At 41.5% G+C, this 21615-nt stretch overlaps 1 protein-coding gene across 3 annotated transcripts in view; it reads left to right on the forward strand.

The window, feature by feature from the left end:
- The window catches only part of LOC120945970 (SSX family member 2 interacting protein), a 63996-nt gene extending 51312 nt beyond the window's left edge, over positions 1-12684 (forward strand). For 2 of the 3 annotated variants that reach the window (XM_040360575.1, XM_040360576.1), the window contains exons 9-14: positions 732-882; positions 964-1100; positions 4001-4174; positions 4316-4430; positions 4969-5110; positions 9799-12684. In XM_040360575.1, coding sequence (XP_040216509.1) covers positions 732-882; positions 964-1100; positions 4001-4174; positions 4316-4430; positions 4969-5110; positions 9799-9835 — 756 coding nt within the window. In that variant the 3' untranslated portion in view covers positions 9836-12684. The remainder of the gene's footprint in view (positions 1-731; positions 883-963; positions 1101-4000; positions 4175-4315; positions 4431-4968; positions 5111-9798) is intronic. The other variant, XM_040360577.1, reaches the window with a different exon arrangement.
- The last annotated feature ends 8931 nt before the right edge of the window (positions 12685-21615 follow it).

The raw sequence follows: 21615 nt of genomic DNA on the forward strand, positions 1-21615 counted from the left end.
GTCTGTTGCATCCTGGTTCACCATTTCAGGTCTTATTTCAAATTCGAATTTTGGGCTGAATTCAGAACTGAAATGAACCAAAAGACGCACTGCGTTTTTTGTGCAAATCTCACCGGACCCGCTGCAGAAATATGTGAACCAGCTCCATAGAGAGCCGGTAAAAATCTCCTGCTAGCGCAAATTGGATGCGGGTAACCTGCATCGATTGCAAAATGGTGTGAACCCAGCCTAAATTAACTAGTATGCCACTCTGATTAAGGCCAGTCTCTGTTGAATAGCTCCTGACAGACGTTTCTCTACTGGGTGTGGTACCAGCGTGTGTGTGCTTGCATTGCATCAATTGTCTTAAACCATTGTGTACAGAAGTTTAACAAGAAATGTTGTCATTTTCTATGGAGCTAGATACGTGTCTTGATTCGAATATCGCACACTTTCCTTGTTTAGTTTGGATGTGGTCATAAATCACAATTGGTTTTGTGTAGAATTCCTTCTCTCCTTGGTCAGCCCTGTATCCGCCAATGTAATTGGTAAACTTTGTCTTTTTATGTTACCACACATCCGCTAAAAGTTTCTGAAAACATGACGATCTTTACTTGGGTTGGAGGAAAACTCCATTGCCAATTTGCCATCTGGTTATGGTTTATACACCCTGATATTGGGTGAAGTGTATACTGTTTATGCCGGTTGACCCTCTTCTTTCTTTTTTTTTTTTTTTTTTTTCTTTACGCTAGGCTTTTTCAGATACTGAGGAAGATCCAGCAGACTCTAGTAAAGACCACCTGTCAGAATTATCATGTGAGGCAGCCAGAGAGCAGCTGGTCAATAGCATTCGCCAGCAATGGCGGATACTTAAAAACCACGTGGAAAAGCTGGACAACCAAGGTGCGCTTTTATGTCAGCATTGTTATGTCTGCTCACTGCTCCTGTTGTTTTTTATTTACCTGTGTATAACACTGTTTCCAGCTGCCCAAGTACGTGTGGTATCACCAGACCGTAAGGGGTCAATTGCCAGGGAAGTGCATGAGAGAGAGATGGAACGACTGAAAAATGAAATCCAGGAGTGCAGGGAAACCATCAAGAGCCAGCAGCATCTTTTGCAGGTATTCATTTAGATGTTGATACGTGATGATCGAGTTGGGAGCATCTTTGACTAGCATTTTGTTTTTTTTCTTTTATTTTTCTGATTTGCTCATAATGGTCTAAGCTGAAAAGAGTCGCGCTGTTTGCAATACCAGCTAATTGTAATCGTGAGCTGTGAATTCTCTGTAGATCGGATAAATCTGAAAATCAAGAGAATAAATAAATCGGAAACCTCTGAGAAATAAATGTGTAATTTGGCTCAATAACGCTACTCCTCACTACTGATTACCGCATTTATCGGCATAAAAACACACACGGGTGTATAACATGCACCTTCATTTTAAGAGAAGTTTCAGGAAAATTTTAAATGATGAACTTTGAAGCAAAATAAAGGGTCAGTTCCCATCAATGCAGCCTGATCAATGCCCTTCTGCAGCTTCACAATTGCCCATCAATGCAGCTTGATCAATGCCCTGCCATAGCCTCATAATTGCCCACCAATGCAGCTTGATTAATGCCCATCTGCAGCCTCCTCATTGCCATGAATTCAGCCTGATCAATGCTTATCTCATGGAAGGGGGGTGGGATGAGCGCCGTCAGATTACATACAGCGAGAATCTCCTGTTTACTCGGCGGCCTTTTTAATACAAAGTCCCGCCTCCTGGACCGGCTTCTATGAAAGACAGAACATTGGTCCAATGCTGATCCAGGAGACGAGACTTCCTATTAGAGGCACTGAGTAAACAGGAGATTCTCGCTGTATGTAATCTGATGGCGCTCGTCCCACCCCCCTCCCCGTTCTCTCCGATTCAGCCCAATTTGCAGTATCGGCGTATAACACGCACACACTGTTTGAAAACTGATTTACAGTGTGAAAAAGTGAGTGCTATATGCCAATAAATACAGTATATTGCTAAAAACAGTGATTTACTGGCTGCATACTTTTAGAATTAGTTGTGCAATGCTGCCATCTAGAGACTTGTAATAGTTGTGGCATGCTAGCTTTTTTATTTCCCTCCCCTTCCGTTTATGATCGGTAAATAGAACTACCTGTGTTTTTATAAGTGTCGTGCAGTGCAATCTAGGCTTGGTGACCCAATACTTATTATCAAGTGGTAGGATTATAGTTTTATAATTAACTATGTATTAATGTTAAGTCCTTTTGATTTGGCTAGATCAGGGGTCTCCAAACTTTCTAAACAAAGGGCCGGTTTACGGTCCTGCAGACTTTAGGGGGGCCGGACTGTGGCCATTGGGAGTAGAATAGATCGGTGGGTAAAAATAATGCTCCATCATTTGTTTCAGTGGGAGTAATTGTGCCTCATCAATGGTGTCAGTGGGAGAAATGGTATCCCATCGGTTTCAGTGGGAGGAATTGGTGTCCCTGGAAGGAATAGTGCCCCATCATTGGTGTCATGTTGCCCCATTGTTGGTGTTATTGGGAGAAAGTGTGTCCCATCGTTGGTGTCATTGGTAGGAATGGTGCCTCTTCATTGGTGTCAGGGGGGAGAACTATGCCCCATTGTTGGTATCTGTGGATGGAATGGTGCCCCAAGGGCCAGATAAAGAAGAGCAAAGAGCCGCATCTGGCCCCCAGGCCAGAGTTTAGAGACCACTGGGCTAGATCGTGGTTTCTCAACCAGGCTGTCATGGAACCCTAGGGTTCCTTCAGCAATAAGCAAATTCTGCCTCTCGAATGAGTAATAACTGACACCAGTGTTTTTTTTAGCGATCTGTAAGGGGAGAATTCTTGACCACAAATGTACGGAGCATTCTTTCTTTCTACCGACCTTCACACTACTGTGACATGGGAAATGCTCTTAAAAGAGAGCAGAGGGACAAACAGATGAGGTTACCCCCCCGGATGCTCCCTTCTGTCCGAACAGTACTTTTTATACATTACTGCACTCTATACAGTGTCTTCCTGACCTCCCTTCTACTGTGGTGCCCACCCTATACTGTACCTCCTCTGTACAGTATCCACTAATCCCCCCCCCCCCCCCCCCCAATACTGTATGCGCCTGTTTCCCCTGTATCGTGCCCTCACAACTCCCCTCATACTGTGTCCTCTAACCCCCCTCCAAATACAGTATCCTTTAATCATCCCTATATTATATGCTCCTGTCCACCCCGTACCATGCCCTCCTGACCCCCCTCTTAATACTGTGCTCTCTAACCCTCCATACTGTGTCCTCCTGCAGTAGTGGAAGGGACTCTGAGTGCTAAAGGTCCTGGAGTTAGGGGGCGCAAATTACCTGCCTTGCCCCGGGAGCGGACAACCTACACTACATGTAAAATTGGACCTTCCTTGTCAGACATGGCAGACTCATTATACATTAGATCTCAGAGCTGGATGCACAGAAGTACAAAAAAGTACAAATCCTTTGACAGTTAAAACCGCTCCTTTTATGTGCATTTCATCTGTGCTTTTCCCCTTTTTTGCTTTGAGTTCCACTTTAAAGGAAAACTAGGGCTAAAGCTCTTTTGGTCCTACTTCTCCCAGAGATCACAGGAGTGCAGAACAGAGCAAAACTGTATTCATGAATTGAATATCGGGATTCACCCGGATGTCTGGACCGGCAGCTGGCTCAGCCTCTCGGCGTGCAGCTGGTAAGATAAGCCGGCCGCTCCCACCCCCCTCCACAGCCCAACGCTCCAGTGTGTGCTGGAGGAGCAGAGAGCTGACACGCTGTGAAATGCTGTAATCCATGCACGAGTTACTAAAAGTGTTTGATTTCCTTACATAGGATTAAAAGACTCAGAGGCTGTAACTCTCCCCCCACATATCTAAAATAAAAACCAAAAAGTTTTGCCTGGATTTGGGTTTTCAGGTACCGTGTAAAAAGTCAAGCATGATCTGATTTGTCATTCTGATGCTAAATGTCAAAAGTGGAACTAACACTATATTATTCTTTTGCAGCAGCAAATCATTGTTGGAAATGATGAAGATACATCTGCCCTCCTCCAGGACTGCTACCTCCTTGAGGACCAGGAGCGTCTCCAGGAAGAATGGAGATTATTTAATGAGCAAAAAAAGAACTTTGAAAAAGAGAGAAGGAATTTTACTGAAGCTGCCATTCGTCTGGGACACGAGGTGAGTTCTTTCAGATCAAAGCTGCTACTCCAAAATGGCCACCAGATGGCGCTCAATTTTCACTTGCATGGTGATCTGATAAATGGTGTTCTGCAGCGTTAAATTGATCTTTTTTTTGTATGTTCTGTTTGTGTCTTCTAGAAAAAGGCGTTTGAAGAGGACCGGGCAATGTGGTTAAAACACCAGTTCCTAAATATGTCCTTGTTTTGTGATCGCAAGAGTGCGGAGTACTGCCAAACGCAAAGTGCCTTTTCAAGTAAGGATTAAACTTTTCATCTCCGAATGGTATAGGGGTTGTTTTCCATTTTAGAAAAAAATAAAAATAAGACTACCACTAATGTAACATCCCAAGCACAAGCTAGATCCAGTGTTGCCATTCACAAAACATTTCAAACCTTTGAGCTTTGCTTTGCCTGAATGGCGAGGAGAAAATCGAAACCGTTTACAATCCTTTTAACGCTGGGTTCACATCACTCCACGAAGCTGCTCACTGCAGGGAGTCCTTTGCGTCCCTGTTCATCGTTTTAGGTCTGATTTCAGCCTGACATTTTTGGCTGAATTTGAGCCTGAAATGGACCAGAAGACCAAATCCTTGCATTCTGTTATGTCGATTTTTTTTTTTACAGAGCGTCCCAACCTTTTTGTAATTTGGGTTGTAAATAAATTAATTTCACTGACTTGCCTTTTTCATTGTGTCATGAAGTGAATTTTTATGTTATTCCTTCAAAGACTTTGCTGTATTTTCAGCAGTTTTATGCAGGCTTTTTTTTATGGTTACATTCATTGTGTTTCAGGCAATGAGCAGGAATCCCATATAATCCAGACAAAGTCGCCTCAATCCAAACACAAGACCCCACCATGTGATGTCACAAGAAGCATTGGAAAGTCACTGCCTGCCACCCCTTCTGCCAACCAGCAGCCTCTTCACAGATACAGGTATTATACAGGGTCTTCATAGAAGACTATAATGTATTGTTGGTATGCATGTTTTAAAAAAAAAAAAAATGATATACACATTGTAAATGCTCTGTCTATGGCCTGTTTGTACATTTTACAAATGCACAAGAGATAAATATAATGTCAGCCAAGGAAATGAGGAGCAAGGCACCACATCCCAATGAATAGACATTACATAGGAAAATTAGACGGGGACTTTTGAGGTGGCTGAATCAAGATAATGCCCTATAATGTTTTAAAATAAAACATTTTATTTCATATGTTAAAGAAAATTACAATCTTCTCTAAAAAATAAAAATAAAAATCAAAGGTTATAAACAAGTGTGCTCAAAGTATACTGTACAATATTTGCTCGATGTGTTTCGCTTCTTCAGGAGACTTTTTTTAGCCAGATTTTACGTAGCGGTGTATGTTTAAGCGGGCGTAGCGCATCTCATATGCACTACGCCGACGTAACATAGAGAGGCAAGTAAAGTATTCACAAAGCACTTGCTCCCTAAGTTACGGCGGCATAGCGTAAATGGGCCAGCGTAAGCCCGCGTAATTCAAAGTAGGCTGGTAGTGGGCGTGTTGTATTGAAATGAATCGTGACCCCATGTGAATGCATGGCCAAACGAACGGCACATGCTCAGAATCACGTCGCAAATACTCCCTACGATATGACGTCTCAATGCGTACAACATGAAACCTCACTTACGCCCAGCCCCATTCACGTACGACTTGCGTAAAATCCAACGGCACTTCCGACATCCATACCCTAAACGACTTGGACCAGCTTTTTGGTGGTTTAACTTTACGCCGGAAAAGCGCCTTACGTAAACGACGTAGATTACAGCGGGCGCAAGTACGTTCGTGAATCGGTGTATCTAGCTCATTTACATATTCGCCGCGTAAATCAACGGAAGCGCCCCTTGCGGCCAGCGTAAATATGCACCCAAGATACGACGGCGTAGGAGACTTACGTCGGTCGTATCTTGGCAAAATTCAGGCGTATCTCATTTTAAAAATGAGCGCATAGATACGACAGCGCACATTCGGACTTACGACGGCATATCTACTGATACGTCGGCGTAAGTCTTTCTAAATGCGGCTATTTGTCTTTTATTGTACAGAAAAATATACATGAAGAAACAATAGGGCTAAATAATCCTGTTAAACTCATTTCAAAATTTACATTATTGCATTGGATCATCTGAGAGAGTACTCTTACCCCGAAAGGCTCTTCAGGTTAGTATGCATGTATACCAGGACCACCATCAAATAGGATATCAGTGTGTCCTAGAAGGACCACAATGGCATTGACATTGGTAATGGCATGTGGGCCTCTAATGACACACTGACCTATTTGATGGTGGTCCTGTGGCCCTGGTTTACGCGATTTCTGACCTAAAGATTCTTTTGGGGGTAAGATTGTTCTCGCAAATGATCCAGTGCAATTATGTTAATTGAAAATTGTTATTTAGCTCTATTGTTAATGTGTATTTTTCTGTATGCAGTGAATACCCTTGTACAATAAAGTACAAAGTCTCCTGAAGAAGCCATACTTTGTCGAGCAAATATCGTTGTACAGTATACTTTGAGCACACTTGTTTCTTACGTTTGAAAAAATTATTTTAAAGATTGTAATATCTTTTTTGATGTATGAAATGTTGTTATTTAAAAACTTGTTCTACTGCATTATCTTGATTCAGGCACCTCAAAAGTCCCTGTTCCCAATCTTCATATGTAATTGTACAAATGCAGTCCGCAGTACTGGAAGAATTACTGCTAAGCAGATTGTGCTGTTCTGAGCTATTCTAATAAACGTGCATCAAGAGACTTGGCAAAGCACTATCACTGTACAGCACTTCTACCGAGACAGTTTCAATATGGTAAAAGAAACACAACTGCCTCCGTATACATACAGAATAGCCATTTGCATGACAACTACCGTATTTAAATATGTAAATATGAATTGCTGTGAAAAAAAAAGTATATCCTTACTCTCCCTGAGATCTCAGACACATTTTGACAACCAGGATATTAGTTGAATAATTGGTTCTATTGGTACTGCACATCTGCTTTCACAAGACCAGACATAAAACATTGCACTGTGTTTATGTAGCCCAGGAATCCTCAAACTACGGCGCTCCAGCTGTTGCAGAACTACAAATCCCATGAGGTAATGCAAGACTCTGACATTCACAGACATGTCTAGGCATGATGGGAATTGTAGTTCCTGAACATCTGGAGACCCCTGATGTAGCCTGTCTGAAAGCTGAACTACATAGTGTAGAGCAGGGATATGCAATTAGCGGACCTCCAGCTGTTGCCAAACTACAAGTCCCATGAGGCATAGCGAGACTCTGACAGCATCAAGCATGACACCCAGAGGCAGAGGCATGATGGGAATTGTAGTTTGGCAACATCTGGAGGTCCGCTAATTGCATATCCCTGGTGTAGAGGGCAGCCTGGTTTAGACCAGATCCGAGAATAATGAGAACCGTATCTGGGATCCCTCTAGATCTGCATTTTGTTTCAATGCTGTTTAGAAATAATTTAAAGCTCCTTGCATTGCAAGTAAATTGGTATGTGCGTCCTTCTTTTTTTTTGCCCAGGATTCTCTAACTTTTTATTTGTTTTATACGTTAAATATTTTCTCTCACACACAGTATAGTAACTGTGGTAATTCACACTTTTCCACGGGTAAGGCCTCTAGCTGATTTGTCCACCAGATGGAGCTGTTTCACTGTATCTGACCTGCTGGATTTCTATATATAAATACATTAAATAATAGTGTGTGTGTGACATAAAAAAAAAAAAACGTGTTTTATCCAATATAAAAGCAATGCAAAAGTAATTTTGTGCTTTAAAAATATTTCCTATGTGTAGCACTATTGCTGCTCGGTGCGATAACATTTAAAGTGATTGTAAACAGTCGCCCTGTAAAACAACCCATTCAGTTTAAAATCAACATAAAAGTCAAAACGTGTATGTGTATGTGTATGTGTATATGTATATATGTGTGTGTGTGTGTGTGTGTATAATATATATATATATTAATATATATATATATATATATATATATATATATATATATATATATATATATATATATATATATATATATATATATATATATATATATATATATATAATTTTTTTTTTATTTATTTTTTTCCCCTTTTTATAAGTGATCACATTACCTCTGTTCTCAGCTGCATAAGAGCTGGGGGGAGGAGAAGCAGCAGCATTGAGTTTCCCAGTGAATGGCTGTGCGGAAGAGGTGTTTCAGGATAGGTCTGATCATTGGCAGAGAGCACACTGAGTTTCCAGCATAGCTAGAGCACTGACCGTGGTGCGCTCTCCTGAGTAGTGTGGTCAGTTTGTAATAGTAAAGCAGAGGGACTGGCAGTAACAGCAGGGATTTCACACAAAGGAAGCAATACAAATGGAACAAGATATTTTCTCATACAATTATATGGTACAGCAGGCACGTATCAGGAATATGAAGTGTTGGGGTAACCTATGCTTTAAGTCTAACTTTCCTTTTAGTATTACACATTTATACTTGCCTTCACAGCCTCCTGAAGTTTCCAGGAAGAGCTACCTTTCCTCATTAGAAGTTCTTCTTGAAGCTGTATTAAACCCATAACCAGAATGTAATATTGCAGCTTTAACAATTATGTGATGTGGGGGCCGCATTAGATTTCTTATGGCTTTTTTCACCTGGTGATCCAGCCGGTAATACACCTCCTGTATTGGCGGGCCCCCGCTCTGTATGAATGAGTACAAGGGGGCACCTTTTGGACAGCAGATTTGTCAGTCTCTGGGGGGGTGTTGGATGTATCAGCAGGTCTAAATGGACTAAGAATTTAAGCCAAACTCCATCTGATACTTTATCAGCAGTTGCAGCAAACCTCTTTTTTTTTTTTTTTTTTTTTTTTACTTTTTGGGATGATCATTGTAAACACCCCTGCTAGTGGTAAATGGTTTGTCTCATCTCTGTAACTGATGCATTCTGCTGGAGAACTTTTTTGAGAATCAGCACTAAGACCCGGTTCACACTGGGGCGACACGACAGGCGGCTCAGCCGCCTGACGTGTCGCGTCCCATGCAATGCTATGGAACCCTTCTAATAGGAGCGACGCAAGTCGCTCCGACTTAGAAAAAAGGTTCCTGTAGTATTTCGGGGGCGGCTCGGGGCGATCTGTATTGACTTCTATACAGAAGTCGTTTTGCGAATCGCCTCTGAAGTCGTCCCGCCTATGTGTGAACCGACTCTTACTGGCTGGATCACCAGGTGAAAATAGAAGAAAGCCTAAGAAAACAAATGCAGCAATCACATCTAAGAAAATGTAATCTACAATATAGTAAATGATTGCTTTTGGGTTTAATACCACTTTAGGCAGCATGGCCTGCAGCTTCCTGGCTCTATGTACTCCCTGTAAAGGGGCTGTTTATGCCTAAAGATGGCACCCTCTAGTGGTGAATAGGGTACAGTTTGATCAGACAAGCAGGTTATGTAGACCCATAGGTAGAAGATTGGTGGCCACGTTGCTTAAAACAGAATTTTTCCAATAAAGGTAAACAATCTTATATATGTTTTTTGTAAACAAAAATATATATTTTTATGTATTGCTTTGTTGCTGCATGTTAATACTGTTTGTTTCTGTATTTTATTCTAGCACTTCAAGGACGGATTCAAACGGCAGTGATCTATGATTGAAAAGTGGAGATGGCTACTACATCATCCATAGCGTGTGCATGCGCTGGCCCGTGGCCTTCTTATTTGTTCAGTGTTTAATTTATTACAACGTTCCCCGATGTCTGGGTCTTTCTATTGCTACAGCATTCACTGCCCTGCATACATTACATGGGTTGCCTGTCTGTCCTCGGCACTGAAGCCGTGAGCCCATGGCTTGTTGGCGGCTTCTTCTTCTTTGTGTCTCTTGTATGTAGTATGTCTGACATTCTATGTTGTGAATGTTTTTCTCTCAGGGAATAAAGTTTAAAGGAATATATCATGGCCTTAAATTGGCATAATGCGTTTAATGCCTGCTCTGTTGATGACTGCAGATATTTACAAGGCCTCTGAACAGAGTTCAGTTTAGAAAATATTGACGTGCAGAGATTTAGCCGGGGTGGCCTGCTGGTAGGCTACAGACTGGCAAACATAAACTACATTTTAGGATTGGAGGTGACCAAAGTCTTCACAAATGATGCTCACAAAGTGCAAACTTAAATATCCAGCAGCAAGTAGTTAACTTGGATCTCTGTAGAGCAAGCAAGGATACAATCAGATTATTCACCTGCTGACTGTGGATAGTTGCTGAACCACTGGCAGGTTCATAAGTATGTCCAACCACTGAATATACATATATGCTGTGGCAACATAACCCAACTAAAGGGCAAGGCCCAATCTTTAAGTTCACTTGTGGTTGGACTCTAATGTTCTGAGATTGCACCAGTATGTTATGGGATGTGCGGTTGGCTCATTGCTGCTCATCTAGGAGATATCTGCCTGATGCAGCCAGTCAGTATTGGCTGTAAGTTGTTCAATAGCTGCTCATCTACAGCTTGGGCACTGGCTGTTGAGTAGTTCGTCAACAACCATAGCTTTCCAGGTTTCCACCATTGAGAAGTACTTGTTGGTACTCCCTTAGTATGCTGATTTTGCTAATATACAGCTATATCCATATCAAACTATACATCTGAACCCCCCCCCCCCCTGCCCTTTTGGTTGTCATTGCTCCTTGAACAGCATGAAATTCCAATTTTACCGGTAGCCTAAACCTAGCAGATTTTGTTTTGCGAGACAGTATTCCTCAAGCTAGGGAGTCGCTAGGATCTTCATGGTGATTTCTGTAGCAGCATGCGTCTAGTAGACTGCCTGCGCCGAGTCGCTAGGATTTTTAAACTAGTGATTTATGTAGCAGCATGCGTCTAGTAGACGGCCTGCGCTGATTTGCTAGAAACTTCGAACTAATGATTTTGTAGCAGCATGCGTCTAGTAGACGGCCTGCGCTGAGTCAGTCGCTAGGAACTTCCAACTAGTGATTTTGTAGCAGCATGGGGCTAGTAGACTGCCTGCGCCGAGTCGCTAGGAACTTTGAACTAGTGATTTTGTAGCAGCATGGGGCTAGTAGACTGCCTGCGTTGAGTCGCTAGGATTTCAAACTAGTGATTCTTGTATCGGCATGCATCCAGTAGACTGCCAGTGCTGAGTCGCTAGGATTTTGAGCACCAACAGAGTTTTTTTTAAATGCCCCTCCCCCTGCAGTGTTTCTCATTAGCTCGGCTCTTAATCCGCTCTATTAGCCCAAAATGCATCAAAGCACTTGAAAAAATGATTTAATCTTCTAAATTTTATTATGTGTGGCTTTGATTATAAAATATGTATTCTGTACCTACACACATTAAAGAAGGTCATTTTATAAGTTGAGCCTTGTTTGCTGTGATGTGACGGCACCGAGAACTACCCTTGGTACCGGAACAGAAGTGAAGCTGCGTTTTCACAGGGTGCTGGATCATTTTATTGCTGTTTCGCCCACACAATGACTTCTGTACCTCTGTAGATCCAATCAGATTGTCTATTTGCATAACTGGCTTTGCTTGTATAATATCATTTCTGCCAGTAACCTGTTTAGAGTAGACAGATGAATTTATGACAAGGAAAGATTATTTGGCAGAAAACGGGTGAAGTATTGCGTAGAATATTTTGTGCTGTGCTTAATGGATCACTCCACTGTAAAGTGAAATCTTAATTTTTAGTAGGGTATCGGTGGGAATAATCACCTGCTGGTTTCAATGAGACATCAGGGGCGGTATTTTCCTGCAGTAGTTTGTGTCTATGTCCCTCTCCCACAAGGTCATGATAATGTGATTTTTGCAGGAGGCAGTGTGACCACTATCTATGCAATGGCCATGATAGTTGGCTGAAACTGGGAAGAATATCCCACCGTTCAATTTCCTGGGAGATGCCAAAAAAAAGCGTATAATTGTGAATTATTCCACGTGGAGTTTGCATTTTAAGCATGAGAAATACTTGCACTTTCTTCAATGTTCTTCTCTTTTTATGAAAACTTTAAAACACTGCTTTTCTTATTACTGCAAAGACGCATTGATGATGTCCAAAGCTTTTAGTAACCAATAACGGCCATGCAGATTTCAGTTTTCTGCAGTCATGTGATCAGGATTGAATTTTGATTGGCTCATGTGGGTTACAGCACTCATTTCACTTTGCTGTATGAGGTGAGCCTGTAAATCTGCCCTGAGATGTAAGGTGGTTTGTTGACCCATAAGCGCTGACTCCGCAGAAAGCAGCACAATGACCATGGCAGAACTAAAGCTTTATCATCATCGGTTTCCTCCCAGCTTTTTTAAGTTATTTTTAACCTGTATGGTCCTTAGGTTTTTGCAATCTAATATTTTTTGGAAGAGGGTAATGAACAGTTTCTGGTTCAAACTGCAACCTGTGTGGATGTCGCGATTGACATCTTCATAACGGCCTAGCAAAATGAAATTGTTCCCAAGCGGACCTATAACAGTGAGGGGGGGGGGGGGGTTAATGGCAGAACTTCACTCTGTTGGGTGATATCGTAGCTGCAGAAATTTTTTTATTATTTTAAAACTAAATACATTTTGCCATATGTAAAATATTTCCACAATTCTGCAATTAAACCCATCCACCCAATCTGACATTGGCCAATGCCTTAACGTAACCCTTTCACAGCCTGGGCAATTCATACTGGGCTTACAGTAAAAAAGAAAATGCATAAGCAGTGGTTGTGTTCACATGTCAGAATGGTCAGGAGCTCCATGATGGATGGGCAGCTTAAATTGCATGCAAGACTCTAGCTTGGCCCCACAATATCCGACTTTCTGAGCTTTTCTGAAGTGGGATTAATGGGAGCACCAAGATTCACCTGTAAGGTTGGATTCACACTATTGTGAATTGGATGTGGGATCCTCTCATTCAATTCGCAATAGCAGGAGAATGTGAATGGCTCTCTATGGAGCCGATTCGCATATCTCCGATGCGGCTCTAGTGTGAATTTTGGTCCGTTTTTTAGGTTCCAGTTCAGCCCAAAATTCAGGCTGAAACGGTGAACCAGGACGCACAGGACCCCTGCTAGGAGCTGCATCGGCATCCAGTATGAACGGAGCCTAAAGGAGTAGCTCAGCTGCCTATTTTTTTGGATCTATTGGTGGTTTTGACATGCAGTCATCACTGAATATAACCTCTGCTTGTGCATATTTGTGTAATCAGTATGAATTCCTAGTCGGTGACCAATTATTCTGCCACTCATAAACCGCCAATGCAGCTGGGTTAAAAGTATCTGCTTCTTGTCTGAAAAATCATATCTTCTGTTTTCCAGGACAATATGGCTTTATTTGCACATGGTCAATGGGTACTCCTTTTTAAAAGTGATTTCTCAATGGTTGGCTTGTAAAATAATTGCCTCTATAGATCTATCTGCTGGATACCAATTGTGTGATCTATCTATTGTGCAGAGCATTTGTTGGTGTAGCTCTGTCTTATGAAGCTTTATGTAAACTAGAATTCTCCTTCTATCCTATAGGCACTGGTCACTAGAACAATAATTTCTTTCTATCCTGTGGTCACTGGTCACAGAATCCGTGGCACTTAGACACGTTTTAGTTAGTTTTTGCATTTGTTTTTGCTATGCCATTGTTTGTTTTTTGCTCTTAGATTTATAATAAAAACATTTTGATTTTTAATCTGTGTTATGTTGTTTATAATTTTTTTTTTATTATTTCTGGGATACCACTTGGGAACAGATGAATAAAATCCTATAAATTGGATTGTTGCCAAGCTAATTCTACGTAAAAAGTAAATCGGTTCGTCTGATGAAAACGGACCGATGGATTTTTTTCATCAGATATCCAATGAAGCTGACATTCATCAGTCTTGCCTACACACTATCAGTTAAAAATCCGATCGTGTCCAACGCGGTGACGTAAAACACAACGACGTGCTGAGAAAAATTAAGTTCAATGCTTCCAAGCATGCGTCGACTTGATTCTGAGCTGGCGTGGATTTTTGACCGATGGATTTCCCCACAGACTATAGTGTTTTTTTTTTTTTTTTTTTTTCTATTGTTTTTTTTAACCATAAGAAAAATTTAAAACCGGTTCTATTTTTTTTTTTTTTTTTTTTTACCGATGGGGAGGGGGGGGGGTATAAGATGGGGCCCACACACAATCGGTTTGTCTGATGAAAACAGTCCATCGGTCCGTTTTCATCAGACGAACCGATCGTGTGTACAGGGCATAAAGCTGGCTATACATTTTTAGTGGATTTTCCAAAAAATTATTTTACGAACATTTGCAAGAAAAATTTCAGTACATTCAATTACTTTACAGATGACATAAAATCTTGTTTGCTGCTTAACATTTTTTGATTTTAAAATGAATGGAACAAAAACCACATACTATTGGAAATCCCAAATTTTTCTAGCTTACTTCTTCAAGTTTTCTCCCCTCTTCTATCAAACGAACATCCTTTATTCAATTTTCAGTGGAAAAAAAAAAAAAAACATTCTTAAAACAAAAATGTTCAAACTCCATTCTACTACTGTATGACCAGCTTTATGATAGTTTGCAAAACCACTGTGTATTCGAATTGCCATTATGAATTTCTTTTACATTCTTTGTTCCATCTAATGCCGTGTACACATGGTTGGACTTTTGAACGGAAAAATAGAGAACCTGCTCTATATCTAAAGTCCGTCAGAAATTCCGATGGGGCATACACAGTCGGAATATTCAATGGAAAGCTCCCATCTGACTTTTTTCATCGGAAATTCTGAACATGTCTATGCAGCATAAGTGTTGCAGGTATCCTAAATCCTCTTTAGGATTAATCGGGGCAAGTTTTCTCATTGGTGACAACAGTGGACTGTACCTGCCTAATGCGTGTCAAGGCAGGAGCACATTTGGGACAGTTGTCCCTTTCATAACAGGAAGCGTTTAAACAAGGCTGGTTATGGTGGGATCACCTTAGATTTTAATGAAATTTTAAATATTGAAAGTGAGTTTTTAAAGTTGGGTTTTGAGAAACCGTGATGGGGTTTACACGCACTTTAGATAAATGTACATGCATACAAAAATCAGGTACTGTACAGAGCTCTGTGATGTAACATTCCTGTAATACCTTCACCCCAGTTGTGGATTTGTCAATGGCGTAAGAAGGTTGACAAAACTTTACCAGGCCTGCATCTTTTAAAACTCTGCCTTTTGCTGGCTGATTTATTTATTTATTAAAATTCTTAAGTACAAAATGGTACCAAACGCAGTCGGTTACCCGTAGGCCTCGATGCGCCAAGAACAACAATACAGCAACAACCAAAAAAACCACACAGGCAGCGGAACAGATCAAAATTTAAAATGGTTAGCAGATCAAAGAACTATAAAAACCTATTATTCCATAGGCTTGACTGAAAAGCTAAGTTTTTAGAAGCTTCCTGAACTTAAAAAGATCATTCTCAAGCCTTAATTTTAGAGGCAGGGAGTTCCAAAACTGTGCTCCCTGGACCGCACTCGTCCTCCCTCTGCATTTTTTCTTTCGAAATTTAGGGATCACCAAAGTTTCCGAATTAGCCGACCTTAAGGTACGGTTAGGCACATACTTGGTGAATTTTTCCTGCAGGTACACTGGCCCCTTGCCATGGGTAGCCCTGTGCACCATGCAACCAGTCTTAAACAGAACCCGTTCCTTCACGGGTAGCCAATGCAGGGCTCTCAGCGGTGGCGTGATGTGGTCACGACGACCAACACCCGTGAGTAGCCTTGCAGCGCACATTCTGAATAAGCTGTAGTTTGTGCATGATGTTATTAGGTAAACCCAGGTACAAAGCGTTACAATAATCTAATCGACTTCCGATAATGGCATTAACAATAGAGATCTTGTGCGATTCTTTAATGAAGCGAAAAGTCGACCTCAGGAGTTTCAAGTGGAAGTGACAAGAACTCACCACCTGGTTTACCTGTGGTCGTAGCATTAATCTCTCGTCCAAGATACCCAAATCCCTGACCTGGGTGACTGGTACTGGGACCGATGAAAAGGAGTCTGGCCAGGTAGGGAAAAATGTTATGACACAGGGGGACCTCAACACTTAGTTACATGGACTTGCAGGAAATGAGGGAGCGAGCATCTTCCTTTTTCTGCTGTAGGTATTGCCATTGCGAGTTTAAGGCTGGAACCACACTGATGCAAATTGGATGTGGGTTTTTCACATCTCTGGGGCAGCCGCAGTCTGAATTGCAGAAGGGTCCTGTGCATCTTCTGATCCATTTTCAAGTGTGTATTCTGCCCAAAAATTCTGACCTGATTTTTCTTCTGAAACCGTGAACAGGCGCACACACACTGGTCCCCCTGCCGTGAGCCGTGGCCGCTGCTAGTGTGAACCCAGTCTAAAGGCGAAGTTCACTTTTTCCAGAAAATAGCCTATGCAGTAAAGCGACCCCAGTAGACATTTAAAAACAATTTGGTGCAGATTTTAAAAATTATCATTCGTTTTATTGTATTTACCTGTAGGCCATTTTGAGGCCTAGCTAAAATAACTTGGTTGGGACTCCCTCACTGCCTGTCTTAAATCTTTTGAAAGCTGGCATTGCGGCAACTGCATGCATTACACAAGGTTGCAATATGGCCCTATTCACTTGAATGAGTCGCGTTTAGTCGTGGTACTACTGTGATGCCTGCTGAACATGAACTTGGAACATGGTATATTTGTTGCCACACCTCAACTACATCAGTGTGTACATAGCCAGGGGCTACGGTAACTTGCACCTCAGTGGCCTGGGAACCATAAACCATTGCTCAACCGCCTATTTAATTTATGAAGCTGAATTGTTTTTTATTTTCTAAAAATATTTTAAAGATTTATGTGTTGTACTCTAATAAATGCATAAAAATGTTTTACAAAATCACTGCACACATGACTTGCTTTGTGAGAAGTAACACAACCCACTGTGCACTGCAAAGTGAGGAAGCGCAGCTTGCATGTGTAATTTAGTGAATCTGACTGCCTCCATGTATATAAATATTTATTTATTCTGGAGAATTCACTGGAAGGGAATGAGTACACCCTAAGTGCTCGTTCACACTACCGCGACTTGGGATCTGACTTGTGCCGCCCCAAGTTGGGCGACATGAGAAATTGCATTAAAGTGAATGAGAGCCGTCCTGATGCACACTACAGAAGTCACTTCAACTTCAGAAAAGGTTACTGTACTACTTCAAGGTGACTTCTAGGCGACTTGTACCCATTGATTTCAATGGAAGTTGCCTCCAAAGTTGGATCAGTGTCTTAACCAAAGCAACTTTTACAGGAAGAGAAAATTGTTTTCTCAGGCAAACCCCTCCCACAGAGCTGATTATTTGATTGGCCACTGGCAAAGTTGCCTGTCCTGGAGGCGACTCGAAGTTGCCTCGCAAAGTTGTGCTGACTTTCATGTTGCTGTAGTGCAGTGGTTCTCAACCTTTTCAGTGCCGTGACCCCTTGATAAAATTTCCAAGTTGTGGGGACCCCTAACAGTAAAGTTATTTTCGTAGCGTGAGTTGTCAGCACCCAAGGCAAGACGAGTAATGTGTACCCCTAACTCACGGAAATTTAGCGCTCCCTGAGTCCCGTCCCCTCATACAGTATTAAAACCCCTTATGGTACATTTTGGGATGTACCTCTTGGTTTTTCTTTCTTTCCCTTGTATCCCTCTCTATCCTAATGTATTGTTTTTCTTTCCCCCATCCCTCTCTCTAGCCTTCTTTCTTGTTCTTTCTCTTATTCTCTCTCTGCTTTTTTCTTTGTTCCTCCCCCTTTTTTCCTCTCCCTTCCACGAACTCTCAATTTTTATTCTTTCTCTTACTCCTTGGGGGGCGGGGGGGAATCGGATGAGTGGCAGTGCCGGCGGGGGGTGGGAACAGTGACAGTGCCGGCAGGGGGTTTTGTTCAGCCAACTTGGGTGCTCTTGATCAAGGTCATCTGCTGATCCGAGAACAGTAGTGGGGACTTTTAATGGCAACTATAATCACAGGTAGTGTTACTCACTTTGTCTCTGACTTTGTGGTGTCTTGTAGCAGTGACACCTATGCCAAAATCAGTAGATAGGGTCTCCTCCAGCCCCTTCCACTTCACAATCCTCACCAGTCAGCTGACCTCGAGTCTCTGCCCCCCCAGAGATGATGTAAACGAAATCTGAAGAGGCTGAGCGGGTATCCGCGGGCTCCAGGAACAGCCCAACTGGGCGGCCACAAAAGATGGGAGAGCAGTACGGGCTTCAGGAACAGCCCAGGATTTTGTGACCCCCTGGCAAATTGTAATTTGACCCCCAGGTTGAGAACCACTGCTGTAGTGTGAACGCCACTAAAGCAGTGGTTCTCAGCGCCTGTCCTCCGATCCACTAACAGGACAGATTTTTAAGTATTACCTTGGGTAGATGTGGACTAGAATACTGAAATCACTGAGTAGAAAATTGTATCACCTGTGACGTACTGCCGTTATCTTGCAAGACCGGCCTGTAAGCCTAGGTTTCCACTATTGCTACCTGAAAGTCATGTGGTTTTGCCACGACTTGTAATGCCTGTGTATTCTTGAGGTCTATAGACCTCAAATCGCATCAGTCAGACCAAAATTGTGCAGGGACTGCTCTGAAGTCGCTGCAAATTGAAGTTGCACAGATATGAATGGTACTCGTTGGAAATCATGGGGTATGACTTGTCATGTGACTTTGCAGTCTCAAGTTGCAGGACAAGATGCACAAGTGGAAACTAAGCCTTAGTGGATCCTGAGGACAGGAGTTGAGAACCACTGCCCTAGAGGAAGCAGAAATGGGAATTATGTCTGGGAGATACCTCTGCTGTAGTCACCAAGAGATGAATAAAGCAAGAGAATGATATTCAAGAAGAACTTCTACCTTCTACTATATAGTAGACATGTGCACTGCCAAAAAAATCGTTTTTTTCTTTTGTTATTTTCATTTTTTATTTTTTTTTGGAAATTCAAAAAATTCATTTTTTTATTTTTTGTTTCATTCGTTTTTTTTTTTTTTTTTTTCAGAAATTCGGGAAAATCGATTTTTTTTTTTTACGTTTGATTCGTTTTTTTTTGCTTTTTTTGGAATTCTAAAATTTGGAATTCCAAATTTTCGGATTTCCGAAAAAGCAACAAACGAATAAAACGGAAAAAATGAAATTTCCGAAAAAAACGAATGAAACGAAAATGGGAAAAACTAATTTTCGGAAATTCTGAAATTTCCCATTTTCGAATTTTAGATTCTCGAACTTTAGATTTTTGAATGTTACAATTTCGAATTTTTTAATACGAAAAAAATTGAATTCGGAATTTCTAAAATTCGAAAATTTAAAAAATCGAAAATTCCACAATTCGAATTCGAAAATTAAAAAATTGAAAAAAAAATTCAATTTTCAAATCTTCAAATTTTTTATTTTTCATTTTCATTTTCGAACATTCGAAAATGAAAAGTTCGAAAAAAAAAATCGAAAATTAAAGATTCGGAAATTGAAAAATTCGGAAATACAAAATTTCGGAAACACAAAAATTCGGAAATTCAAAATTTTCGGAAGTCTGAATTTGGAAATAAAAAAATTGTTAATACGAAAATTCGGAATTAACGAATTTCCGATTTTTCGTTAAACGAATTAGAAACTAAACGAATTGCACATGTCTACTATATAGCCAAAAATGATGTGATGACCTGACTGTCCTACCTACACTATACGGCCGAATGTATGTGATCTCCTCTCCAAACTATTGAGTTCAGAAATTTTCTGTGCGGGATGTTTAATGTTACACCATACAATGACATTTTAGATCATTATGGCAAAGGCCCCTTTGAAAGAGTCAGCTCCATAAAGACATGATTTGACAAACTCATGTCCCTGACCTCTGCACTATTAAGCACCTTTTGGGATGAACTGGAATGTCAATTGCGAGCTAGGGTTCTAGTTAGAGTTGAGGTTCAGGTTCATCGCCACTATGGGTTTGAGGTGAACGGTCACAGTCTCGGAAAACAAATGCAGAAATTCTCCAGACTGAATTCTTTGCAACTATAATGCATTACCTGACCTTGAACTTGGGTCAGCTGGCTTAGAAGGGCCTACAAGCAGACTTTTAAATAAGTTTGTTTAACATAATATGTTCCCATTGTTTGCCCAAAAGGGAAGACACCGGAGACTTGGGATTTTATTGTGCCAAAATAGTGACAAAAATATCAATAAAAATACAATTTAATGTATTAAAATACACAATAAAAACCATATCCATCAGTTACAATGAATCAGCAGAAACGTACAGGTCTTGAATTATGGTGGATCGATGCGTTTAGCCCCGAGTGCTTCCTTAAAGTGAATGTTAACCCCAACTATTTTTTTTAAATTAAGACTCATAACTGTTACAGCAGAGGATGTCATTTCATCTATGCCCAGTCTTGCCATAAAGAGTTAATCCAGCTCTGAGCAATCCTATATTTCTTCAGTAAGATAAAAACGGACACAGAGTAATAGGTGTCCATTTCTTCCCCCTTGCTGTGAGTGACAGGGTATTTCCTTATCTCTTGCAGGAGTGAGAGAGAGGTATTCGGTTTACTTCACATCCCCCTTCATTTCTTCTCCAGCTCTCCCAGGATTGGCTGTGCCGCACCTCAGCATGATTGGGCATGGTGAAGTCATGTGGTAACTTTCCTGGGTTTTGACTGGATGTTAGTGATCATGGGGCATATTCCACGAGACCAGCAGAAGTTCAGTGTAAGAAATATTGATGCCTGGCCAAGGGGAGTGTAGAGGTGGGCTGGGAGTCTACTGACATCACAACTTCAGCCACCGAGCCCTGGACAACAGACCTGCCCACAGAATCCGGAGTATTGCAGGGCTCCAAACAGCTAAAGGGGAGATATTGGACAGGTAAGGATACATGCAGGAGGCATGTACCATATATATTCGAGTATAAGCCGACCCAAATATAAGCCGAGGCATCTAACTTTACCACAAAAAAATGGGCAAAAGTATTGACTCGGGTATAAGCCTAGGGTGTCCATCTGTATGCCTCACTGTGCCTCACTTTGCCTCACTGTGTCCATGTGTATGCCTCACTGTGTCCATGACTAGACTTTCATTTAACATGGGAGTATACAGAAGGGGTGCCCAGCTTTGAAAAATCGGTACTCCCCAGCTGTAGGTCCCCCAGACAGCAAACTTTGCACACTTGTAGAGGAGAACTGGGGCTACATGTGTGCCAAGTTTCGGGTTCAGAGAACCTACAGCCGGCCAATACCACGTCCCCAAATTTACCGGAGAAATGACCGTTTAACGGGAGCCTATGGAAGGGGTGCCCGACTTTGAAAAATGTCCCCCGGACAGCAAACTCTGCACACTTATAGGGGAAGAGTGGGGCTATTTGTGTTCCAAGTTTGGGATTCAGAGGACCTACGGTCGGCCGATACCGGGTCCCCAAATTCCAGGA

The sequence above is a fragment of the Rana temporaria genome, chromosome 7, assembly GCF_905171775.1.
Source record: "Rana temporaria chromosome 7, aRanTem1.1, whole genome shotgun sequence".
NCBI classification, from domain to species: domain Eukaryota; kingdom Metazoa; phylum Chordata; class Amphibia; order Anura; family Ranidae; genus Rana; species Rana temporaria.